This window comes from Lonchura striata, chromosome 6 (genome assembly GCF_046129695.1).
Source record: "Lonchura striata isolate bLonStr1 chromosome 6, bLonStr1.mat, whole genome shotgun sequence".
Classification (NCBI taxonomy): domain Eukaryota; kingdom Metazoa; phylum Chordata; class Aves; order Passeriformes; family Estrildidae; genus Lonchura; species Lonchura striata.
Genome location: NC_134608.1, coordinates 37,022,092 through 37,048,966, shown reverse-complemented (window position 1 = coordinate 37,048,966; position 26,875 = coordinate 37,022,092). Strand labels below are relative to the sequence as shown.

The window sequence follows — 26,875 nt, the reverse complement described above, 5'->3', positions numbered from 1 at the left end:
AGGCACCGCAGCTGCGGTGGTCAGTCTGAGCCGTGCTTTGGCCGGTCAGCGAGAACTTGCTCAGACAATGGAAGTACCGCTGGCTTCGCTGCTTCCTCAGCTGAGGGTTTCCGCGGGAGGCGGCCGGTTCCTGCCGGCAGCAGCGCTGTGAAGTGTGGAGAGGCGCGGTGTGCGTTGCCTGCGCGGGCACGGGGATGGCGGGGCAGCGCCGGCCCGCCGGGGGGCGCCGTGCGCCGCGGGCCTCGCGCGCACTCCTGGCGCGGGGGGAGGCGGAGCCGCGCGACCGGAGCCCCGGGGCTTTCGACGGCCGCCGGTGCGCGCGAGATGCCCGGGCGCGCCCGTTCGAGAAGCTTCCCCGCGCGCGCGGCGCTGCGCGGGCCGGGCCGAGCCGGGCACCGGGCCCTGCGCGCGGCGCGGGCACGTGATGGGCAGGCGGGAGGGAGGGGGATGCCTGCCTGCCGTGCGCTTGCGCGCGCTGCGGCGCCGTGACGTCAGCACGGTGCGCACGCACGTTGTCCCCAGCTGGCGGACACACGGTCCGCGTGAGAAAGGAAGCGGGACGCCGCGCGCGCTTCGCGCACGGTAACGAGCGGGGGCGCTCCGGGAGCACCGGCCGCGTCGCGCGCGAACCCCGCGCGCCTCTGCGCGCGCCCTCCGCCCGCCGCCCGAACTGCGAAAATTGACACCAGGCGCGGGCACGAGGCGGCCGGGCCCGGGCCCGCTGGCCGCGCCCCGGCGGCTACGCGAGGCGCCGCTGCGCGCGGGCCGCCTCGGGAGCGCCGGCAGCGCGCGCCCCGCCGGGCAGGGCCGTGCCGCGTCCCGGCGAAGAGCGGCGCGGTTTCCCCACGTGCGCTCGTTCCACTGCCCTCAGCCAGCTGGCGCGGCCGGTCCTTCTGGCTCCCGCCGCTCCTGGGCGGCTGCCGCTCCTCGTCCCGAGGTTTCTGGCTGGGGTCCGTCCGGCGCGGCCGGGGAGGGCAGCGGGGGGCGGGCGGGGAAGGAGGGCGTTCAAAGCGACAGGTGCTGCGCTCGGCCCGCAGCCGTGACGCCACCTGCCCGGGGCGGGGCCCCCGTCTGTCGCCGCCGGTCCCGGGGCGGCCCCTCCTGGTGCGCGCTCGGTCGGTCGGGGTTGAACGGCGGCGCGGCGCGCGCGGTGCCCGCTGCCGTTGGGCGCGCGCCGTGGGGCTCCCGGCGCAGCCCGCGGTGCGTGGTGGCGGCGGGCCAGCCCCGGCGCCCGCGCGCCGCCGTCGCTTCCCTTCCCACGGTTCCTCTCGGTGCCCGCCCGCCCCGGAGCGCCGTGCGCTGAGCCGCGTCCCGGTCGCCGCGTGGGGAATTGGGTTGGTTTTTTTATTTGAGAAGGACGCTTTCGCATCTGGCTGTCGTCCTGCTTTTGGCGGATCTTAGTGCGATTTGTGAGTGGTTTTGGCCGCTGTGCCCTGCTTGGCCGCTGCTTCTCAAATACAAGGTCTCTGTGTAGAGAGTAGAAATCTCTGACGCTGTTCAGAACTTTAGCTTACACAAATACACGTGTTTCCCCTGAAATACTGGATTAAGTCTATGTGCTATAATAAAACAGGCTCCTGTGTGTCACCAAATGTAACAAAATATAGGAAATTGCTTTCTGGTAACTGACTGTGCTAGTGCTGAAATAATGTAGATTTTGATTACTCTAATTGCCCGTAATCACATTTTAACCACGCGTGTCTCAGACTGACTTGATACTGTGCGTGGTGCTTGTGGTAGAAAAAGCTACTGCAGTACAACATAAGAACTTTGAGTGTTGGAGAAGAGAAACTGTTACTCTATACGTCTTTATATGCATAGAACTGCTGAATGCATGGTTGAGCTTTTTTTGTAATTTTTCTTCTGGTGTGTCTTAAGTAAAATAATTTAGTCAAATGACTTTAAAGGAATCAAGTAAATGTAAAGCTACAGGCATTCTGCATACGTTAAACCAGATCTGAAGCCACTTTGATAGTGTGCTTCCTTTATGAGCCAATACAGTTCTGGTGCATCCTGCGCAGCATTCATGTGAACTCACTTTCCTGCTGTATGTTTACTATACATATAAATGTGTTATATGTGTATATGCAAAGTTGGTGGAAAATCACATAGATCTTATGTGGTTCCTTTTTCACCACTCTGTGTATCTGAGTTATTTCTATTCTGTTCTTATGAGTGAATATGAAAGTGCTCATTTCTTGGGGATAACTTTTTGTGTTGCTGGGACTTGAGGTGTAGTCTACTGAAAAAGCAGAGCAATATACTTGAATTCATTTTGTGTCCTAGACTCTAAGGAGTCCTCAGTGGGTAGGTAGTTGTGTGAGTATGTTTGTGGGGAAGAATTTCCTCTGCAAAGTTAAACTGAAAACCAGACCTTGTAACTTCGCAGATATCAAAATCTGTGAAGAACAGTTTTGGTTTATTTCCTCCAATTTTACATTAAGTTTTAAAGTGTGAAGTGTAAGGGGTAGAAATGGCTCTCTCATATTTCCTAGATGTTAAGAACATTTGTCATATAAATGATAAATGGGGTGTAAATTGTCTTTTGAGCTTTGAGGTCATTTGCCACATGCATGACCGTTTGTTAGCACAGAAGGGTTTTTCCTCCTACAGTACCCCAGTCCTTATAAAATAAAGATGTCTTATTAAATATCCAGTTCGGTTAAAACTTGTGAATTAAGAGTTAATTCTCTGGAAAGAGATGTGGGTGTTTTCCAACCCACAGAATCATAGAATAGTTTTGGTTGGAAGGGACCCTAAGGGACACCTAGATCCAGCCTTTCTGCCATGGACAGGGATACCTTCTGCTAAAAACTCCATCTCCAGCCTGGTGTTGAACACTTCTGGTGTTGGGGCATCCAGAGTTTCTCTGGGTAATCTGTTGCAGTGCGTAAACACCCTTGAAGTAAAGAAGATCTTCTTAATATCCAATCTAAACATCTGTCTTTCATTTTGAAGCCATTTTCCCTTTTTCTATCACTGCCTTTGTAAAGGTCACTCTCCAGATTTGTTGCAGGTCACCTTTAGGTACTGAAAGGCTGCAATTATTATGTGTCCCCAGAGCCTCTTCCAGGCTGAACAACCCCAACTCTCAGCCTGTCTTCACGAAGGAAGAGGTGTTCTATCCTCAACATCTTTGTGGCCCTTCTCTAGACTTGCTCCAAGAGGTCTGTGTCCTTCCTGTGCTAGAGACCCCAGAGCTGGATACAGCACTTCAGTTGGGGTCTCAGCAGAACAGAGGGGCAGAATCCCATCTCTTGCCCTGCTGCCCACACTGCTTTGGATGTAACGCAGGATATAATCGGTTTTCTGTACTTCAAGTGCTGTGGCCAGGTCGTGTCCAGCCTCTCACCCACCAGCACCTCTCAGTCCTTCTCAGCAGGACTACTCAGTTTCTTCATCCCTCAGCCTGCGATTGATACACCCCATGCCAGGTGTATCACCTTGCACTTGGACTTGTCAAACCTCTCATCAAGCTTGTCCAGGTCCTTATGGACATGATTCAGGCATGTTAGTGTCACTTACCTTGCCAGTATGGACCCATGAGGGACACCACTTGTCATGAATGTTCCCTGGGAGTCAGAGTTGTTGATCACTACCCTCTGGATGGCACCATTTTACCAGTTTCTTATCCACATAACAGATCACCCATTAGATCCATTTCTCTTCAATTTAGAGAGAAGGACTTTGTGAGAGATTGTTTCAAAGGCTTTATGGATGTCCAGGTAGACAACATCTCTGTTGTCACCAGCTAAGATCACTGTCTACCAATGCAGTCACTGTTGTAGAAAGCCACTGGGTTGGTCAAGGAGGACTTGTTCTTGGTGAAACTGTGCTGCCAAATCACCTTTGTCCTCCATACACCTTAACATCGCTTCTAGGAGGATCTGTTCCATGATCCTCCCAGTCACAGAGGTGAGGCTTGACAGGTCAGTAATTCCCAGAATACTTCTATTTACCCTTTTTTAAAAAATGGGTGCAGTATCTCCCTTTTCCAGTCACCTGGGACTTCACCTGACTGCCATGACTTCTTGAATATTAAGGAAAGTGGCTTGGCACATCAGACAATTCCCTCAGGACTCTGGGATGCATCTCAGCTTCTAGCAGTGGTGATTAATTCTGGTCTCTGGCTCCCACCAGCTAGACATTTGATATAAGAATCAATAATTTTTTGCCAGTGCTATGTACCATATACAATAAGGATCAAAATACAAACATCTGGATGTGGAAATAGTATTTTTGTGCTACTAGAAGTGCATATTTTAAATTTTCACAGAGAAGAATATACAGGCTATTTGAAAAATGAGGTAGTTTATGATCTTTTGTTACAGTTGTTGACATAATCCTTAACCTGGGAGGTAGGTACACAAAAGTGGAATTGTGTATATGCAGATAAAAGTAACTTCTTTAGTTCCCTAAACAGTGATTATGCTAATCATAACAGTACAAATGTTTTCTTGTTTGATTTAAATTATTTCCATAATTGAGAAGATAAAGGAAGCTGAGGCTGCCCAATGCTTCACATTCATCCATTTAATCTTAGCTGCATGGTCTTTTGGGGGTTAGTTTGTGCCTTTTTTCAGAGCTTATCCATTTGAAGTATTTTGTCCCTTCTTTTTCTCTCTGCCCTTGACAGTCAGTTATAAGTTCTTGGGGTTGTTGGGGAGTGTAAGTAAAGAAACTCTAAACACACAAACTTTGACAATTTCAATAAAGAAATTAAGAGAAAATGTTATGAACATTTCTTTTTTCTTTCCCCCTTTAAATTTTTGACAAATTGTGGACCTCAGGGAACTCTGTCTTTCTTTCTGGCAAGACTTTTGTGTCAGAAATGTGCCATTTGCTTTCCTGAAAACTTTTGCATGTTCTGCCTAATGTTGTTAAGTGAATGATCTGCAGACTAGAGGGAATGTCTGAACAAAATGCTTAGAAATACCAAGCAAAGCAAGGAGTTCTGTTGGGGCAAAGCCTGTATGGAAAAGCAATTTAAAGGTGTCATAGCCCTCATGTGTCTATAAGGTCAAAATTATATATATAAACGCAACTTTGATTTGTTACACCCTGATTGTGCTCCGTTTTATAGTACTGCTTATTTTTTAAGTTTATGATGTGTAGAGCTATTGTAAAAGGGATGTCTCACGTGACTAAATTACTTAGACTGTGTTGGAATAATTTGAATTTTGGTTTCCATTTCTTCCAGAATGGTGAACACACATAGAAGATTATCAGAACTGTGTAGAATTTGCATTTGGTTTGAGAGCTTGTGAAAGTGCTCATCATGGAGAAACAGCAGATTGTCTTGACGAGCCGGGATAGTGGGACTATGTCTGGTGCAGCACCTGCTTTCTTTGTCATCTTGAAACAACAGCAGGGAAATGGAAAAGCTGACCAAGGAATCCTAGTAGCAAACCGTGATGCTTGTGCTCTTGCCAGCAGTGTATCAACTCCAGTCAAACCCAGAGTGAAGACCTGCCTCCCAGCTGACTGTGTCTCAGGGGGCATCACTGTCACCCTAGATAACAACAACATGTGGAATGAATTCTACCATCGCAACACAGAGATGATCCTGACAAAGCAGGGGAGGCGGATGTTTCCGTATTGCCGATACTGGATTACAGGGCTGAATTCCAGTCAGAAGTACATCCTAGTCATGGACATATCCCCTGTGGACAACCACCGATACAAATGGAATGGCCGTTGGTGGGAGCCCAGTGGGAAGGCAGAACCACATGTTCTAGGACGAGTGTTTATTCATCCAGAATCCCCTTCCACTGGCCAGTTCTGGATGCACCAGCCAGTATCCTTCTACAAACTCAAACTTACCAACAATACCCTGGACCAGGAGGGTCACATAATCCTGCATTCTATGCACCGATACCTGCCACGACTTCACTTGGTGCCTGCAAACAAAGCCACAGAAGTCATTCAGCTTAACGGCCCTGATGTCCATACATTTACCTTTCCACAGACAGAGTTCTTCGCAGTTACAGCCTACCAGAACATGCAGATTACCCAGCTGAAAATAGACTACAATCCTTTCGCTAAAGGGTTCAGAGATGATGGGCTGAATAACCGGCCTCAGCGTGATGTGAAACAGAACAACAACTTAGCATTGGAAGGAGGTAGTGTTTTTAGCACTCCTGGCATTTGTGGTGGCCCTGCTGAAGTTGATGCATTAGATGTGCACCAGAGAAGTTTAGATTCTTCATTCATTAGTCAAAACCCATCAGACACTGAGCTGGATAAGGAGTCCTTTAATGCAGAAGGAGACTTCTTGGGTCTCCTGAATAGTGACCTGCCTTCAGGTGTTGTGCCAAAGCTAAAACAAGAAGTCTCTGAAAGGTGGGTTAACACTGCACTTTCAATACAACCGCTGGTTAAGTGGGATGTTTTGTAAATAAATAACAGATGCTCACTGTAGAGGTTTGCAGCTAAAGTTTGCATGACCTGAAATGGCAGAACAGTTAATATTACTAAAAGCTTTTCTTTGCTCTGTTATGGTATCAGTCTTGACTTTCTAAGGTGTCTGGGGAATGCAAGAGCTCAGTATTATTTTCTGTGTTGCTTTAGTTCCCATTGTTGAGAAGCATTGATGGATTTCTGTTAACCCTTTTAGCATTTTGGAAGGCTAAAATTATTTTTTTCAGTTTCAGGCAGAGCACATGGCAGTCATCAAAACAATGCCTTTGTTTTTAGGGTTGCTCACCACATTGACACGCTTCTATCTTCAGTTTTCATTTGTGAAAGTGAATGATGTGTGGGTATTTAGGTTGCACATGTGTAGGGGTAGCTGCAAGGCAGTTGTAATTGGCAACAAACCAATGGTTTGTCAATAACTGCTTGGTGTGAATTCTTTATTCTGCAAAGAAGTAGCAGGTAGCCTGCCTGTTGGTAATCAGTTGCCTTGTATTTGCTATGAGGTAAAGGAAGGACTTCTGAGCAATTTGGTTTTTCTAAAGCAAACCTGGCAAAACCTATTATTTTACTGCACTTTTACTTAGTTTTGAAAATCCAAGCAATAGCATGGAGCAGACTTAGTGAATAGTTAATGTCCATGTAGAGATACTTTCAATGAGAAAAAATTATTTTGAAAAACCCCATAGAGGTTTCTTTTCTGCCCTGTTGGTTCATGTTAATACCAGGTTTGTTAATACCAGGCTTAATCTGCCGAAGATTTAGTGACTAAAGCAACCTTTGTAGACCAGTACACAAGAAAATGATTTTACAGCAGGATATCAGGATGATGTTAATGGTTAATGGTGAAATTAGAGGTCAGTTCTTACTGGAGAAAAGTTATATCTATGATGTAGTTATACAAAGGCTGTATTACTATCCAACTACATTGTGTTTTAGAGAGGACAGAGGTTTCCTTTGTTTTTTTGTCTTGCAAGAAGGATCTCTTTGCCTTTTGAGTAGCTGAAAAACTTCAGATTATGAAGTTATTTATACTTTGACACTTTATTGAATTTATTTGTAGTAATTCTTAAAGAGTACTAGAATTGTTTGGCGATCTAGAGTGCCCAAACCTTTCTTTTGCAGTATTTTCATGTGTCAGTCTATTAGAAAAAAGGTCTTCTAGACTTACATGACTCTCAAAGAACGCTGTTCTAACCCAACTTAAATACTGAAAAGACACCAATTACAGATAAGTTGGGCTTTTTTTAGTTCCTAAGAGCATGGAGAAAAGTTTAGATAACTCTACATGTTAGAAGTAAAACTCAGAAAATAATTATTGACAGCTTTGTTTTGCTTTCATAGTGATACTCATTTGCCTGGAGAGGGTCATTGAGGCAGATTCAGTTGAGAACAGTTTATTTCCAAGGAATAAAAAACATTTTAATGGCTCAGGGACCTTCCTTAAAAATAGGTGATGCAAATTGGTAGATTTGATTTCTTTCGGTCCAGTGCATGTTAGATTCCTTCTCTGGTTTTGCCTCCAAGGCAGCTGATCTGTGAAATATGGTAAAATCTGTGCAGACTGGAAAAGACTGCAAAGTTTTTGTTGTCTGGCTTGGAAGTATCTGTCATTGATGAATAAATGTTATTACCACTGTCCTAGAACTATGTTCAAGCATTGGCCAGCTTTTTGTTATGTTTTTGTAACCTGTGTGAAAAAGTAAAATTGTTTACTTGGAAAGAGAAAATTGATGTTATACAAGAAATGGCAAAACTATCTTCGTAAGTGCTGGAGTTTTTCAGAACATTAGTCCTTCTTCTTTCTTCTGATCTGTTCACAGTGTTTTCATGCCATACAGTTGAGTTTAGAAGTATGTCAGCTTTCAAGGACAGCATTGAGAGGGTGACGTTTTTCTTAAACCAAACACATTGATATTTACAAATTAATGAAGACTGGGAAGTTGTGGATTTTCTGTTTGTTTGTTTGGGGGTTTTTTGTTGTGTTGCAGTTTTAGGGGTATTTTTGTTTGTTTTGGTTTAGTTTTTTGTTTTGTGGTGGGCAAGCTCTTAGGTAGTACTTGATAGGAAGCAAAGTTGGGAACTCCTACCTCTATCCTCTGCAAAAGCAGTGGAGTCCCTAATGCTGTTGAGGGTGATGCTTCCACTCATACTCAATTCTTCTGACATTTTTGATAATAGAACCATGTAAAAGCTTGCATATATACCTAAGAGTAATTTTAATTCTGCGTTATTAGAGGACTTCAGAAATAAAGGACTGATTTTTTTTTTAATTCAAGGTACTATGTGTTTTTTTTCCTTCTGCTTCTGTGGCCTGATAGTATGTTTAATTAGGTGTACTGTAAAGAAAAAAAGTCCTTGAGTTGTGGATACTTCAGTAGAAATGCTTATACCTGGACATACTCAGATGTTTAGGCCATGGAACAAACAAACTTTACTGGTTCTTAAGTCTTACAGGCTAATGTACTTCTCCTCCTTTCAAAGGTCTTTTGAATTTCCTCCTTCAAAAATAAAAAATCTGAGGTTTTTAATATTCTTTTAGTCTTGTTATTGTAATTTTGTTGTCTTGTGTTTAGTCTTGATACTTTGAGGTTTTTTTCCTTTCTTGTCTTTTTTTTGGGGAGAAAGGCAAGTGAATATCCTTCAAACCTCTGCCGTAGATTGCCATAGATTAATTCCACAAGAAATCAGATTCCCCCTCCAACTCCTTCCTAGTGTATTTTAAAATAATGTAGCAAAAAACTTTATATATCTTGGTACTTTCAAAAAAATGATCAGCTTAATGGTTTTCAATCTGGAAAAAAATCAAAAAGGCAGTCTCTCTGCTTTTGTTGTTATATTACAAGAGTGCCAAATACATTACTTTGGGCTATAAAAAAGTTGGTTTAAATATGCACTGTTTCAAAGAAAGAGCTAGTTAAGACACTATTTCACCATTTTTACCTGATCTTGGATTGAAGATTTTGAGAGGACAAACTTCCTTGATTCATCTTCCCATAATTAGAGGGAGAGAAGTTTCTGTGACTACTTACAGTGCATGTAACATCAGAATCTAAGGCCAGATGAAATTGTTTCAATGCTTAAAAATAACTTTTTTATTCTCTGAGAAGTTGGTTATTGCATCAAAGTTTCAAAACAGGATTTTGTGCAAATCCTGTATCCTCTCATGCGTATACATGCATGGGTCATACCTCACTCTTGTCACCACCCAGCTTATGGTTGCATTTTCTGGAATAAAACAATATTTGGGTCTAGAAGCTTCAGTTTTACAGCAAGGCTTTTTAAAAAGTTCCAGATCCCAAAGAGAATCAAATAGAAATCCTGGCCTGCAAGTTTGCTAGGGTTTTATGCCTCTTGATTTTCAAGAATTTTAAAGTAGCAGAGCAAATGAGTCTTAATAATATTCACTTTAATTGTGGTCGAGCTGTGCTGAATCAACCTCTTAGCTTAGTGTTGTGGCAGCATTTTCAGCTGCCAGTAACTTATTAGTAGTCTGTCTTTTTATTACTTTCAGACTAACTCACTAACCGAGAAAGGCTTTTTAATCTTACATTGCACATTATTAATTACATCAAAGTTAGAAAATTTCTAATAGAAAACTCATTGTGTGGAGAAAACAGTAGACAAAAAAGGACTGTTATTCCAGTCTCCTACTGCCTACTGTTCCCTGAGGAGTAATGTTTTTGCTTTAAGCTTAATTCTGGTTACTTAGTGTCCTTATGAGTTGCAACAAATTTTCTGGGTAGCTTCTCCTTAGAATTTTATATGTAAATATATACATTTGTATCTTGACTGTCAGCTCCCTCTTTTAATACTGCAGTATTTCTTCATGGAGGGAATACTCCCAGCTCCATGTTGTGATTCTTGTGTGTCCCAGCTCTTCTCCCTGAAGTACGTCCTCAGTCTACACAAGAAGGAAGCAGGTTCTTCCCCCGCTTCTTTTTCCCTTTCTCAGTCCGAGCTGCGGGTTCAACTGGGCTTAGCACTTTTTAAAGGGGTAGGGATGGATAATATTAACGATAAAATAGACACACATACATATATACTTCCAGTATATATAAAGCAATATTTGCTTTCTATGTAATATAGTAGTACTACAATTATGTTAAATTTTACTTGAAATTGTTGTCATTAACAAATAATTTTACTTTTAATAACATTTTAATGGCATGAAGTTGACAACAATAATTTAATATAATATAATTATACATAGTGTATCATATAATAAGTCTAAAAGTGTTATTGGGATACTATGTGATACGTTGAGTACATAAGTTCTGACTTTTTTTCCTGAGTTTTATTTTGGGTATGAGTTTCTGGCTTCATACCTTAGCAGTTTTTTCTTATGACAAGGAGCCAGCTTCTGATACACTAAAAAAATACTAGTGACTGTAGTTCTTTGACTGATGTGTCTGGCCCTCAAAGAAGCCCATTATGAGTTGTCTGTACTGTTAGTCTTCAGTATCTAATGCATGGTATTTTGAATTCTGGTTAAGTTAGGATTCAGACCTAGTGGAAATGCAGCAGAATTCAGTAGGATGTTAGTATTCTGTAAGGGTTCAAACAACAGTTGAATTTAGGAATTTCTGTATGTGGCTTCAGGGTGCATTAACTAAAATTTTGGTGCTTTAAGGGCTCACTTGACTTCTTACTTGCAAGCACAATGGCTTTAGTGTCTTAATGAGATACACAGCAAACTAAGGCCAGTTCTGAGCATTTCAAATATGACAGCTTAGCATGAGTTCATGTTGAGTACAAGAGGAAAAAGTGCAAATGTCACCCTGATATTAGTAGGGAAGGAAGTTGTGCTGCTGCCTTCAGATAAGAAGTTGGATTATTCCTATTAATGGCAATTTCTTGGGGTTTCTCGAGTACTTCTAAAAATGTAAGCTTGTAAATGTCAGCTTATTTAGCAGACTTATGTCTGGGAGCATTTTAGAAGCTTTTTGCAATATAACCGAGAATTATGAGAGGTGGTGCAATTTTGGGTAAGGAGATTTGATAAAATAAAAATCTTATGTTGTATTTTTGTTTTGTCCCCTCCCTCTCACCCCAGTCCCATTGCAAACAGTTATGAAAGCAATTCCCATGTGGCATCTCCATTGGACCCAAATGGACAGTTTAATGTAGTCATTAAAGAGGAGCCAGTAGATGACTATGACTACGAGTCAAATATTTGCACACAAGACGTAACTGTGAAACAGGAAGACACAGATGAAGAAACTGATGAATATTCCAACACTGACGATGATGATCCTGTTGTACAAAAACACCTAATGAGACGCCGTGAAACAGATTGGGTTGCAAAGGAAGTCACACCTAAGAAGCATATACTAACAGGTCCTTCAGGTGTTGCCAAAGCAAAAATGTTAAAACTGGATAGTGGTAAGATGCCTGTGGTCTATTTGGAGCCTTGTACAGTCACAAAGAGCACAGTGAGGATATCTGAGCTGCCGCACACCATGCTTTCCTCTTGCAAGAAGGATAAATCCCCTTTGAGTGCAGTCCTGGATTCCGTGCCCCCTGTGTGTTTTGAAAATCACAAAGACTCTTGCTCAGGCACAGTCACTGTGCCTGAGGAGTTAGTTATGAAGAAAGAATCTCCTGGGAGTAAAATGTCACAGAAATACTGTTCAATTAGAGAGGCCCAGTGGGCTCTGTCCAAATCACCTAATTTTAATCTCAGGGGCTCAGTAAGTTGTGACTTTCCAGATAAAGAGATCTGTGGCAGGAAAAGGCCTGGCATAATGAAGAACTCTATGTCCCTCAAAGGCTCTGGTAACAATCAAAGCACCCTATCATCAGTTACAAATAAAAGAGGAAGGCCCCGGAAACTGAAAATTTCTAAGGCTGGTCGACCACCTAAAAGTATAGGGAAAAACGCAATAGCCAGCAAGAATACTTCTCTGGGACCTGGGAATATCCTTCCGGATGTTAAGCCAGACCTTGAAGATGTTGATGGTGTTCTTTTTGTGTCCTTTGCATCAAAGGTAAAAATTTCATTGTTGTGGGGTAAAATTCAAAAACCTTGTAAAGCCTTTGTGCTTACAGCTGAAGTTACATTTTCTTTAAAACTGAATTTGGAGTTTTGTGGCCTCTTTCCAAATCTGTTCTTATTTTGACCCTGTGTTATTCATAACATGGTGTTATTTCTTGCAGCTTAGAGAAATGTAGAGGGATCTAGAGTTCTGTATAAAAGAATACATGATTGTTTATTAAGCACTCTCATGTTTTGAATAATTTGGTGATATTTGATGTGGTCTACTTTGCATATAAGTGTTTCAAGGTATCTTAACTTACTCAAGGCTCTTCATGTATGTAGGAAGCTCTTGACATTAACACTGTTGATAGAGCTGGTGGAGAAGAGTCACAGAATCTTCAGGCTCCTCTGTTGACTACAAGTGATCCAGGTACATTTTTCTTCTCTTTCCTTTTTTTTTTTTTTTTTTTGTGAGTGGTTCTTTCCTGCAATAATGGAATTTGTAAAGACACACTTAAAAGTTTTTTGTGTGGCAAATGTTTTTATATGTTCTCTTTTTTTTTTGAGAAGATTGTCAAGCAAGAATACAAGTACTGGAAAAGGAGTTGATGGAAGAGCTGAAGACCTTGAGGCATAAACAAGTAATACATCCTAGCCTTCAGGAAGGTAAGTGGTCGTGTACATACTGCTAAGCCTGATTGATCATTACACGTAGTCGTACTCAGCTGATAATTTCCTACTGGTGCCAATACTGTGTATGCCTATTAAAGCTGGGACCTGGCTTCTTATCTGCACATTTTTGTTGCAAACTAGAAAATGTGAAAGTGGCAAAAGGTGACTCCTGAATCTCCAATAGGAGAGTAGGAGTCTGCATGTTATATGCCTCCTGTAGAAGATGCTGGGCCTTCTGACGATACCTGTTTTGTAATGACCTAAACCTGGTTGAAAGCAGAGTTGGTTTTACTCCTTCCTAAAAGTAGGCATTTCTTGGTGAGTAGAAAAGGTAGAGATCCAGCAACACTTAACAAAGACTACATTTATTGTGATTTGAGTCCCTATTCATCCAGTTCACTAGCCATGTTAAAGGGCCAAGCAAGGTCCATGTAGTTTGTGATCTTCTATTTATATACAGTGTTTTCCTGAGGTAATGGATGAAAGTCAAGTTTTCTTTTCTAATGATGTTGAAAGACATCAGCAATGGTAGTCAGGAGACCAATGACATTAATGTAGGCATCAGAGCTTCTGATGTTGAAGAACATTGGATTGTCTTGAATGCCTTATGCATGGTGTATGATGAGAGCTAGCAATGTTAAGCCATTTTAGGATTTTGTTGTGGACCTCCTAGGTGTTAACTTTTTACGCAAAAAAAGTATAAAATTACATTGTGTTGGCAGCTATGTGGTACATTGGCAACTACGGCACTGGCAAGGATTGTTTTACTCATGAGATGATCCTGCAACTGGGAACATGTACAACCCACATGTTTTTTTTCCATCTGAAGTATGAGGTGCGTTCTGTGGGGCTTTGAGCAGTTCACAGATACTACAAAATGGACAAGAAATGTTAAGCATTAGGCTAAGAAGAGGACAGCTGAAGAATTTTGATTTTCTTGATTGGTAGCAACCATAATTTCTAATGTTGGATGTGTCTGTTTCAATAACCATGCCTGAGATTTGTTTCATGTCAGTTGTTTTCAGGCTGCTGGTAATCTGGTCACTGTGTTTTCACTTGTGAACATAGATGTGTATGGCCAGCACAAGGTTTCTACTGTATTTGCAAATACAACTTTGTGCCTTGAGTCTTGTCAAGCCGTACATTCTCAGTTTCAAGATGCATACATTTAATGTATTCATTTCAGAGTTGTGGGCAGCAGGGGCAACATTTGAAAGCTTCTATAGCTAAAAGTCAAAATAGAATTCTCAGCTCCCAGCTGTGTGCTGAATTTTGTTGACAGTGGTTTCTTGAATTCAGTGCAATAATATTTCCTGAAAAGGTGCAATATCAATTTTCCTAGCTTTTTCTTTTCTCACCACTTCTGTATCTATATTTTTTCTACCATTGACAAAAATAGCTTTTATTACCAAGTAAGTTTTTCCATTTGAGTATTGGGAGTTGACAATGAGGGAACATGTTGATGCTGCCACAAATGCTTCAGTGCCTTTAATGGCATAGATTGTTTAATTTCTTTATAGCCATTTCCCCCCCTGTTTTGGGACCAAGTGAGTCCTGAAATTGCTGTCTAAACTCATACTTGTATCATAACAGTCAAACAAACACACACACATTCTTCAGAGCTAAGATGTGGTTTGTTGTCTCTTATTGCTGGTTGAAGCTGAATGTATGTGTGGTATATGTTCTTGCACGAGTTTAGCTCAGTACAAAAGGGGATGTGTAAGTACTGCTGGCAGGCTTGGTAACTTACAATGAAATTTCAACCAGCTGAGTTGGGTTCAGAGAGTAACTCTAGCCTTCAAAGACGTAAATGGTGCCAATTTATTCAGAAAAACAGACAGAAGGTTTTATTATGAGATTTATTACAACACTGGCACAGTGGTTAATAAATTTCTGTGGATTTCAATAGCAGTCAAAAAACTGATGAAAAACAATTCAGTTTTTTTCTCAAATTCCCATTGTGTAAAATGCTCTTTAATTTATACCTGTTATAAATTCAATATAAGTAACTGTTATGGTACTAATGCTTTTTTTCAGGTCTCTTAAAATGGTGGGGAAATGCCAGAAAAGCCCATGTTTATCTTTTAGTGAATATCCCTATTTTCTTTTTCCTAACATCTTGCTTCCTTGAGACATTTATTGTTACATGCTTCTTGTAGTGGGACTGAAGTTGAATTCTGTGGACCCAACAATGAGCATTGACTTGAAATATTTGGGTGTGCAACTTCCTCTTTCCTACTCAAATTACTCTCTGTGGAGCTATCCAGGTACCAACCCCAATTCTCCAGGTGGGTGAAATGTGAATTTGCTGTAATCTCAAGTGTCGCCTTTTTATTATCAATGAGAAGGAGAGAATAGCTATTTAGTTCAGCTTGGTATCTAAAGAGATTAAAATGATACTAAAATGACAGAATAGGAGAACTTCCGTAGATCATTTTGTGGTTACTAGGAAAGGAGTCCTGAGTAATTGTGGTTGGATTATTTTGAGGGTTCCTGTTTTGTGATGGTTGTGATCCAGTAATAGTATCTGCCTATTTTATACTGGCCTCTCAAATTGCTCAGGAAAAGCTTAAGCAATCTGAATTTGTCTGATGTTGCTCACATACCAAACAAAAAAAAAGTTGTCTTTCACAGAGCTGAGAATCATAATTTTTCAGAAGAAGGCCTTGATATGCCATATGGGGGCTACCCTATAACTTCATGATAATTATTTATTACAAAAGTTGGGACTGATTATTCATTTTTAAACTTGCTTGGTATCCAAACAAGTGCATTTCTTATACTGTGAATCACACTGTGACTATGTTTCTCATACTGTTGGTAGGTACTGTTTTCAGTAGTGAACTGGGTGAACAAAGTATAGCTTATCTTATGTGCTTAACTTATGTCTTCTGCTTAACTGTTTCTCCCGCTGTAATATTCTGATTACTTATGTCTTTCTTAATCTACTGCTTTTAGGAGCTGGTAGAGGCAGATGTTGAATTTCAGATTGTTTACACTGCAGGAGAGGAAGATTCAATTCAGAAGATCTCAGCTTAGTGTCCAATGCAATTATTTCTACCCTAAGAATATGTTACACTGCCATACAGATCCATGTTAATACTTCTACATTCCATCTTAATTCCCACAGTTGATGCATAGCTTGACAGACACATAACTATTTGCCTTTTGTGGTTATTCACTGGCCATGCCTCAGAGAGATACTCATCTGAATTTGACAGAGCAGTGAACATTAAATGAAGTTTCTGCAGGTGTTACAAAAGTCATTGGCCCAACTGAGGGGAGGGAATCAAGTTACTCTTCTTGCAGAGTGAGGCTACAGTATGAGCTCAAAACCTGCCTCTTCTATTTTAGCCTACTAATTACTTTATTGGCTCATTAGACTTTTGGAGCCGACTGCTTTTGTTCATTGCCAAGGATACTAGAACAGAAAATAAAGGAAACACTTTTTGCGTGGGATTGCAGATGCTTGGCCATAGAGCAGAACTCTACAGGAAACTTGGCCTTCTTGTTAAGTGTTCTGTTAATTTAAAAAAAATAGGAAAAATTAAGTTGCTTCACACCTTTTGGTTTTGCTACTGTTCACCTATCTCTGAAAAGGAATAAGCAGAGTTTGCTAAGGCACTGATGGAATTAAACTTGGTTCATAAACTGAGGCTAGCTTTTTTCTTTTTCAGATACTGGATTTTCTTTTGTTTCCAGGACAGGAAAGACAAATGATTTCACAAAAATCAAAGGCTGGCGAGGGAAGCTTCATGGTGCTTCTAGAAATGAAGGTAAAACAAAAGTAAAAAGAGAGAGATCAACATACATACTTCCAATGTGTGGCCATTTTCCTGACCTTTCACAGATCTTGCTATTTGGTATTTATGTCTGTCTTAATGAGAGATGCATTTTTTTATATTGAGAATGTTATGATTAAAGATTTTTTTACTACTGATTCCATAGTCAGAATTAGGATTAATGAGGGAAGAGAGAAAATTTGAGTAAAATAAAAATACATGTTCTCTTCTACATAGAAGGCTCGAGTGAAGATCAAAGCTGTAATAATTTTGGTTTTGTTTTTGAGTTTTGAGTTCATATGGAAGTATGGTAATTCCAGAATTCTGTTGCCTCAAAGACCCTAATGAACCTTAGTAATTTTCATTTATATTGGTGTGTTTTTAACTCCAGTTGGAGCAGGTATTCCTCACATATTTGATTACTTTGCCATACCTCAAATGGATTGTTGAAAATTTGTCAATATTTTACTTTAGATTAAATATTTATATTATGCATTCTGCACTTCTATATTTATCTGGAATATTCCAGATGCGTTGTGCTATACCAGGTAGGCCAGGTGTTAGGACAAATAAAGTAAGAATAGGAGCAGAGAAGGCCTGTAGTGTTTTTGTGAATAAATGCTGTGTGGCATCTGGCTGGGCTGGAATTAATTTTCTCCACAGCAGCTCTCACAGTGCTGTGCAGTGCACTGGCATCTGGAAAGGTGTTGGTGACACACCAGTGTTTGGTCTACTACTGAGCAGTGCTCACAAGGCACCAAGGCTGCCTCTCAGCATTCCCCCCTCAGCAGTAACCAGTGGGTGGGAGGGGACATAGAACTGCTGACCCAAACTGACCAAAAGGATATTCTATACTGTATGTCTGCTCAGCAATAAAATTTTAAGAGGATGGAGAAGGAGGGAGGACACTTGTTACTTATAATGTTTGTCTTTTGGAGTAACTACTACTTGTTCTGAAGCCCTGCCTCCTGAGAAGTGCCTGTACATCGCCTGCTGATGGGACATAGAGAATAAATCTTTTATTTCCCTTTGCTTCCACACACTGCCTTTGCTTTTACTTTATTAAACTACCTTTATATTGATCCATGAAGTTTTTTACAGCTTATTTTTAGCCCCCAATTCTGCTGAGAATGTGAGTGATAGAGTGGCTTTTCAGGTACCTGGAGTCCAGCCAAGGCCAACCCACTGCAAATACATGTGCAAGGTCTCCACAAAAACAGTTGTGCAGGCTGCTGGTTGTATTTCAGAATGGATTATATTTGGTGTGCCTATATTATAGACTGTTCTTGTAGAAGAGTGCATTTTTTAGACATGTGTTTACCTATTTGTTTGATTATTATAAAATTTAACTCCAGGAGTTAAAGTACTCTCCATTTATTTAGGTGGCAGTTCAGAAGGTTCATTGAAGAATCGCTCAGCATTCTGTAGTGACAAGCTGGATGAGTACCTGGAAAATGAAGGGAAATTGATGGAAACAAGTATGGGATTCTCTTCTAACACTCCCACTTCTCCTGTAGTATATCAGCTTCCCACTAAGAGCACTAGCTATGTTCGAACACTCGACAGTGTTTTAAAGAAGCAGTCCACTGTAATTCCATCAACATCTTACACATTGAAGCCTGTTCTTCCATCATCTACCTCTAGGAAAACAAAGACTCAAACTAGACAGACATCTACAAACAGTAGAGTAAAATCATCTTACAAACCTATTTTGCCTTCACCTTTTCCTCCAAAGCAGAAACAGATCTCATCAGTGTCAGGGGAAAAGGCTGCTAAGTCTGCTAGCAGTTTGAGTAACCAAGCAGATAGTTCTGTGCTGCCAACTGTGGATGAAAATACGTTTCCAAAACAGATCAGTTTGCGACAAGCACCACAGCATCATCAAGCACCTCGTCCACCAGGTTTGTCTAAATCCCAAGTGAAGTTAATGGACTTGGAAGACTGTGCTCTCTGGGATGGGAAACCACGGACCTATATTACAGAAGAGCGAGCAGACATCTCTTTGGTAACCCTGCTTACAGCTCAGGTACATCTGTCATAGTGTATTTCTTTTCTTTTAATCTGCCCACTTTCACACACTGGAAGTTGCATATGCATGTTGCATAGTGAAGTAGAAGATAAGACTGAAGCTTCTAAGGATCATGATAAAGCATGAGATTCCTTTGTGGTGTAGTCTTTGCAGTGAAACTTGAGGCATGCTGACTTAGCAGTATAAGAAAAAGCTAATTGTGATAATAATGTATTGATAGAAATTATAAATAATTTGGATTGTTTAAAATTTCACCATTAAAATTCGGGTTAAAACCATTCTTATTCAGTAATTGCATCTCCTTGCTATTTTCATTTTTATGTTTTCAGTTGAGTTAACTGCAAGAAAATCCTGGTCATGTAACTTGGTTGTCACATAATAACTTCCGCTTTTTTCACATCCTGCTTATTACCAGGATGGTTTTGCTGTCTCCAGTTGCCTCTCAAAAGACTTCAGATTCAAACTCTGCTTTGTGGAATTTTTCCAGTTTTCTGTTTTGTGGGTTTTTTCTGGTTTTCGTGGTATAGAGGACAAGGTTTTGTACATAAACAACGTAGCTTGAGGGGTTTTCTAAATGAACTTTGAATAGCAATTTTGCATATGCTTGATTACATTTTACTAAAATATTCCTCTTATTAAAATTTGAAGTTTATGCTTCTTTAAAACTTTTTTTAGGCATCTCTTAAAAGCAAACCTATCCACAAGATAATAAGACGACGAGCACCTCCTTGCAACAATGATTTCTGCCGACTGGGTTGCATATGTGCCAGTCTGGCACTGGAGAAGCGTCAGCCTACCCACTGCCGCAGGCCAGACTGCATGTTTGGTTGTACCTGCCTCAAGAGAAGGGTCTTGGTGGTGAAGGGAGGATCAAAACATAAGAAAATGATGAAAAAGGCTGTGCATGGAAATCTTGTGCTGTTTGGAACACAAGGACAACAGCAAGAGGATGAAGATGTGGAAGAGGGTGATGGGGAAGAAGAGGAGATAAAGCAGAAGGATAGGAAGAAGAGAAAAAGGGTGGAATACAGTGAGTATTGGTGGAGATTACATAGAGCAAACCACCAAAATTGGTGGGAATTTTTAATTAGGATGTAGTAGTGATGCCATTTCTAGAGCTTACTTACAGGAAATTTTTTCTTTTTTTTTTTTAGTTCTTACTTACCTGATCAGCATTTTAGGCACTGAGTAGTTATTTATTTAATCAAATAGTTGGAATATCTTCTTGGTAGTTTAAACTCTTCAACTCTCCAAATATCTTTAAAGACTATGGTGGATATGGGATAATTATTGCTGTCATTGATGGTAATGTTCACTGTTACAGTGCTGTTATGTTTCCCTGATAACAAGTCAGGATCTAGAGCTGCATTTTCAGTTGCTGTTTATAGCTGTAGAGTTCATGGACTTCCTTGGAAGTATAGTTATTTGTGGTAATTTCAGGTCTGGTCTAAGGTATGCTCAGAAAACCAGATTGGTAGAAATTGCCAGTGAATTTACATTTTCAGTTTCTTCTTAACAATACTTCTAGAAATAGCTAACACAAAGTATTCTCATTCTCTGGTGTTCTACTGGAATAAATTAATTCTTTCATATATCTGCAGTATACAGGTCTGGGATTTTTTTTTTTTTTGTGTGTGTGTTTTGCAATTTTTCAGTAAGAAGCATCAGTCACTAATTTTCAGTGGAGGTCACTAATTTTCAGTGGTTTTGCAGATCTTCTATCATAGTAAAAGTGAGAAATGAGCATTAGTATAGAAACATCTTTATTTTTCATTTCCTCTTCCCTGGAGGCAAATCCCAGTCACTTTTGACTAGAACTTGAAGCAAGAAAAGCATCCAGAAGTGTTTTCTGGCGGTTTGGATTAGTGATTGCTGCATGGCTAAATTCTGTTACTGCTGTGTTAGATGGTGTTTTATTTGTAAGTAATTTTTTTTCTTTTTTTTTTTTTTTTTTTTTTTTTTCAGCTATCTGTGATTCAGAGCCAGAACAACCTGTTAGGAATTGTCCATTGTGGGTGAAGGTGGAAGGTGAAGTAGATCCAGAGCCAATTTATGTCCCAACACCATCAGTTATTGAACCAGTTAAATCTATGGTACTGCCCAACCCAGAAGTCTGGATTCCTAGTAAGAACAGATCTTCCAGTGGAATAAAACCAGGCAGAATATATACTCCTAGACCCAATCCAGTGGTAAGCAAAAAAAAAAAAAAAAGTATGTTTTTCCTTGTACTGAAAATTAAAACAAATACTGCCAAAAGCTTGTGTACTAGGCAATTGTAGAGAAGTTTGAGGGGAAAGCCTAGAGTACCTTATAGGTGTATTGATAAGCTAGGATGGATTGATAGTATACAAATCTTTACTATGTTCCTGTTCTGTTGAGAATTTTTATAGCAGTATGGAGATGGTGGAAGGTGATTATGATTCATTAGTAGCCTTATTTAAATATATAGTAATAGATGCTATTTTTGTCAAAATTATTTTTAGTCCTGTAATGTTTGTAAAAGTTACTAGCTACATAATGTAGCCTATCTAAGTATTAATTACTTGCAAAAAATGTTTAGATACGGAGTGTTCAGCGTAGATCTATTTTATTTTGTTCTTTTTTGAGATTTCACTGCCAGTGTTCTAAGAATCTGGCTTTGTGTGTCCCCTCACCTTAGTATCAGGCAAAAGCAACAACAGCAGTAGAGGATAAACAGCTGAGAGTGGAGCATAGTTATATCTGAAGAAAAATATACCAGAGTAGCTATTTAATGTATACCAGATAATGTTAAACAATGCATGGCACTTAGGATTTATTTCTTCACTTAGAGGAATATCTGAATTGGGTTTGAATTTCAGGAAGCTGGTGGTGGCTATGTGATGATACTGAGAAGGCAGATCTAGTTTTAAATGCTAGACTTTTCTTTCGACCCTTACTATGGAAGCATTTATGTTGAAGTTTTTTCAGAAAGCAAAGCTGTTTGGTGAATCTGATGTGCATCCAGAACATAGAAAAGAGGGTTTTGTCTCTTTATGTTTTCTTTTAGATTCGAGAGGAGGACAAGGATCCTGTCTACGTGTACTTTGAGAGTTTAATGACTTGTGCAAGGGTGCGGCCCTATGAACACAGGAGAGAGGAAAAAAAACAGAAAAAAGACAAAAGTGATTCACAGAGTTGTAGTATAAAGGTAAGAAGTCACACTGTAACTAGTGTGTATTATAGAATAGGCAGAAATGTTGAAAATGGTGAAGTAATTTTTTCCCCAGAAACTCCTGCATTACCTGAGGGCTTCACTTGCATTTGGTGGTGCAAGGTGGAGCCTAAATCATTTTGCAGTTACTGTGATATACATTCCTTGTCTGGGGAAATTCCTGTCTGCCACAAGTGCATTATTATGTAAGGCTTAAATGTTCATTTTTAATAGAGCTCTTCTAAGATGAAGCCTGTAACACAGTCAAAGACAGCATATTTCTGTGATTTGGGGCGACCTAGTTAATTTTGTGCTGTGATTTTTAGTGTGGAAGTAAGATGTATAGAGTGAATATTTTCTTGTATTTCTTTGCTCCAGCAAGAGCATGAACCAGAGCTTCCGTCTCCTGAGAAGGCAGCCTGTGAGGTAGACAAAGACACATCAAGAGGTAAGAGTCTGGAGTATAATTCCACTTCTTGGTAGTTACATGTTTTTGTGGCAATTCTTGAAAAAAAGTAGCTACTGAAGAAACAGAAGTGTGTTTGCAGGGGGAGTTGTAATAAAAATCTTATGACATGCATGCAGTTTCCTGTGTTCTTAGCAGCTGGAGGGGGGCACAGACTAAATATCCAGTGCTTGCTGCTGCTCTAAGTGTAAAATGTTTAGCGATAAAATATAAAACTGCACAGCAGACTTGTCTTCTAGACAGATGATTATATACTTGGAAAGGAATGGAGATGAATTGCTTTGCTTTGTCTGGGTATTTTTTTCTCCCACTTTTTTTCTTTATTACCACTTTGTAGTTACTGAAGAATTAAATATCCAAGTAGTACTGGGAGGATGAGGTCCTTGTGTTCTTCACATAGAACTGGTTGGGACAAGGAAGTGCCTATGCTATATTTGGAATTGTTTGATGTTGAATTTGTTTAGTTCAAGTTGAAAAATTGAAGTTTTGCTGTGTTAGTGATACTGGGTTTGAGTTTTTAGCTCGTGAAGAAATAGGCTACACATCCATGTTCTTTCTGTCTGAAGCGGCCCAAATCATGTTACAAGCTATAAATGAGACATATACTAGAGGCATTGTGTCATCCACTTATGAACCATATTTGCCTTTTTGAGCTGATCTTTTTACTGTTTAATGTATACAACAGCACATGCTACATTTAAGGATGGGAATGGAAAAATAATACAATTAGTTAAAAATGCTGGTGCATTGGTAGATGAAATTAAAATGGCCAGGACACAGGGCTCAACATCCTTAGTTTTGCAAAAAGGGGCGTTGTAGCTCTAATGACAACAAAAGGTCACACTTCTGTTTACACATCTTCTGCAAAAGACAGTTCTGCTAGTGGCATGTCCTCTTATGCCATTGTAGGACATGGGTGCTTTTCTGACTCAAAGAGAAAAGTGCCATCTCTTGAATAACCAGTGATGCTTTCTACCGTGTTGCTGTGTTTGGAGAATTTTGATCCATGTATTGAAACAACTCAGCTTTGTTTAGCTTGTGATGCAATGGGATACAACGTGATGTGGTATGGCTGCAGAGATTGAACCATGAGAAATAATTACATTAGTTTTGCAGTGAGTTTTTCTTGTTTGTGAAGCTCTGCAAGGGAAAGGGATGCTTTGAACAGTTCTTTTACTTGCTGTTTGCCAGCAGATGAGCTAAGGGTGGAGGTGTGGGCAGAATGAAATTGTTTGACTATCCAGGTGCTTAAAATGCCATAGTATTGCAGAAACCTATTTCAATTCTTTCTCAGAGAAAAGCTGGTGTTCTTCCCGTAGTGAGGGGGACTCTTTCTCCACCTCCTATGTTCATCACACCACTCAAGGTGAACCAACCAAACTTATTGAGATTATCTCTGACTGCAACTTGGAGGAAGATCACAATAAGATCTTGACCATCTTATCACAGCATATCAACAGTAACACGCCACAGTGCCTCAAAGTGGGTAGCTTCACTATTGAATTGGATTCGGAATACAAGGCCCAGGATGAGAACCATCCTTCTGTCAGCTCCTCCAGAGTGAAAATTTCAGTGCCGTCCTACCAGGACAAGGATGAGAAGCCTGAGATCCCTGTCTTGGAGACTTCTGATAGCACAGTGGCGCCATGCAATAACTCAGAAAATGTAAAGGTCATGCGGGCAGACCCAGTGGAGAAACTGCGGGAGAAGCTGCATGGGGGCAAAGGCTTGCCTTTTTATGCAGGGGTTTCTCCTGCAGGAAAGCTGGTTGTCTACAAATGCAGTGCTAATACGAGCCCCTCGGGTTTGATTCAGGTGGGTCTCTCTGCCTTTACTGTGGAGATTAGATGCAGTTTCATCCAGTACTATCCCAGAACTCCTTGAAGGGGAGAACACTTTAATATGTCTTTTGCCTGTCTAGACCAAAGTTCATGATATCTGGTGGCATTCGTCCCCAAAAGCTTATCCCTTTCAAGATATACTTAATAACAGGAAATCTGATCAGAATCCTGAAATCTGATAGTTTAACTTGTCTTTTTGGCAATTTGGGTCTTGTTGACCCAAGTGCAGAATCTCTTTCAAGGTCTTTTTAATTCTTTGTCAACTCCCTTGAAGGTGCTTTTGACACATAATGCTTCTAAATGAATGATTGTATGAGTCCACAGAAAGAATATTTCCTGGGGAAGTATACACTGGGACAAAACTTTAAAATTAAAATGGAAATATTAAATTGCTATTTGCTACAGTTTGCTGTTACTCTTCACTAACAGCCTGAATCCTCTTTGTAGAATATATATTTTTCATCAAGATACTTCATAATCCTAAATTCAAAGCGTCTTTTCCCTGCAGTTTTTTGTTGCTGACAATATTATTAGGTTAATAATTATTATTATGAAATATTATTCTGTTAATAATTAATAGCTAGGAACTACAGGATTAGGATGAAGATATTTTTTTTCCCATCACAGCTATTTGTGATTATAGTAAAATCACTTTGAGGAAAATAATATGAATTAGAAAATGAGAGTAAAATATGCTTTCCTGACGCTTTGCAGATATGACACCCTCAGAAAGAGAAGCTAGTGGAGAGAAACAGATAAGGAGATTTCTTACCTTCAATAAAATTTGATCAATAAAAACTACTCTTTATTTAGTAGTGTCTTAAATACTACTTCCAAATGGCTTTTAGAAGGTATTATCAAACAATGTGAAAGCAAAATGTCACACTACCAGAACTTCCCATTATGCACTAGGCATAAAACCTGACATTGGGAATGATATTCCGCTTTTTTTCCTGTGCAGTCCGTTACCACTACAGCTTGGAATTTGAAGTTGGGGAGCTCGTCATACCTTAATTACAGTATCAGACAACAGTGTGGATCAGGAAAAAAGTTCATGCAGCTTTTACAAGCTCTTTAAAGTTTTGTCTCAATGTATATGTCAGCATTATTCTTTCTTTTGTGATGCTAGGTCTTAATTAGGTTTGATAATTTTATCCAAAATTGTAATTTAATTAGGGAACCTTTTTTTATTCAGGACTACAGCATAAGCATGGGACAGGAAAAACAGGTGCTAGCTTCACTCTTACCTGATTTCAATGATTTCACATGTTCCTTGGACTCTTTGGTTTTATGTGGGAGTCTGAACAGCTTTTAAAAACTGTATTACAAAGATAAAACAACAGTTATTTGAAGTTCTCTTGAGCAATGAGGAAATGAGGAATTCCCATTTGGAATTGCAGTGTTTTTTTTGAAAGGACATTTAGAAGTCCAACGGAATGAAACACTTCTCCAGAAGTGGTGAATTAGCATTCTTTTCACAAAGTTTCCCTTTTCCCCTTTTTTCAGGTTAATGATAAAAGGTATCCTCAGGCCAAACTGCTTTTGGGACAGATGGGGGCATTACATCCTGCCAATCGGCTAGCAGCTTATATCACAGGCAGGCTGCAGCCCACAGTACTTGATATCGCAGCCCTCAGTACTGTGATCTCCAAGGTAGCACCCAGTGCTAAAACTCCTGCTTCTGAGACACCATCAGTCCAGGGGCCCACAACATCAGCTACTAAAACTACATCTTCCACCAGCACTACTTCAACCCCCACTGTGACGACTCTGAAAACCCATGTCCCAGCACAGAAAGAGATAGGTAGGTTGGAACTTATTACTGTGTTTTAAATTGCGTGAAGCTGAAGTACAGAGTGAGTGTACAGCATTAATGTTGATGTCTGTGCAACAGTGCATGCTGCCTTTGGCTGCATTGCCTACCTAAGATGCCTCTGCAATAAATAACCTTCTCAAAGCAGAAAGTTTTATTTTGATGTCAGAGTAAGATTACAGATGTTGACTATTAGTTGTTTTATTAATGCTACTAGAACATATTTTCAAGAGACGAGAGTGGATGGAGACTCTCCAAAGAAAATTTCCAGTTTATATTTGGAGTTTCGTTACTGTAATTTTTAATTGCTTTTCCTCAAACACAGATTAACGTCAAATGAGTAAAGTATCACTAATCTGTGGGTCTTAATTGATTAGATTTTCTGCTGATGTTGCACTCATAATTTTTGTGACTGCCAAAGATGTGTGAAGCGCCAGTGAAAGACAAGATGGTCCAAATCTGGATTAGTGAAACAGCAGGTGTGCAGCCAATAACCACGCCAGTCTCTAATCTCATTGACTTTCACAAGCTAAACAGGGTTGGATTTAGACAGCACTTTGAGTTAAAAAAAGCCAAACAAACCCCAAACTGGAAGATTCACGAGTTACTTGTGTATCTGTGTTGGTACTGAAATGGCTACCCCAGTGTGGCAAGAGAGGAAGTTGCCCTTAACTATTACATTTTGCATGAGTTTAAAAAGAGAAGT

General features: G+C 40.3%; 1 protein-coding gene across 6 annotated transcripts in view; it reads left to right on the top strand.

Moving 5' to 3' along the window:
- Positions 1-26,875, top strand: part of MGA (MAX dimerization protein MGA) — a 58,576-nt gene that overhangs the window by 6,837 nt on the left and 24,864 nt on the right. For 3 of the 6 annotated variants that reach the window (XM_021533483.2, XM_021533484.2, XM_021533479.2), the window contains exons 1-14: positions 484-582; positions 5,201-6,342; positions 11,471-12,404; positions 12,737-12,824; positions 12,965-13,060; positions 15,226-15,354; positions 16,744-16,842; positions 18,231-18,874; positions 19,553-19,907; positions 20,843-21,066; positions 21,906-22,046; positions 22,428-22,497; positions 23,810-24,330; positions 25,863-26,160. In XM_021533483.2, the coding sequence (XP_021389158.2) occupies positions 5,279-6,342; positions 11,471-12,404; positions 12,737-12,824; positions 12,965-13,060; positions 15,226-15,354; positions 16,744-16,842; positions 18,231-18,874; positions 19,553-19,907; positions 20,843-21,066; positions 21,906-22,046; positions 22,428-22,497; positions 23,810-24,330; positions 25,863-26,160 (4,663 nt within the window). In that variant the 5' untranslated portion in view covers positions 484-582; positions 5,201-5,278. Of the gene's footprint in view, positions 1-483; positions 583-5,200; positions 6,343-11,470; positions 12,405-12,736; positions 12,825-12,964; positions 13,061-15,225; positions 15,355-16,743; positions 16,843-18,230; positions 18,875-19,552; positions 19,908-20,842; positions 21,067-21,905; positions 22,047-22,427; positions 22,498-23,809; positions 24,331-25,862; positions 26,161-26,875 lie in introns of those variants that run through there. The other 3 variants (XM_021533482.3, XM_021533481.3, XM_021533485.2) reach the window with 2 other exon arrangements.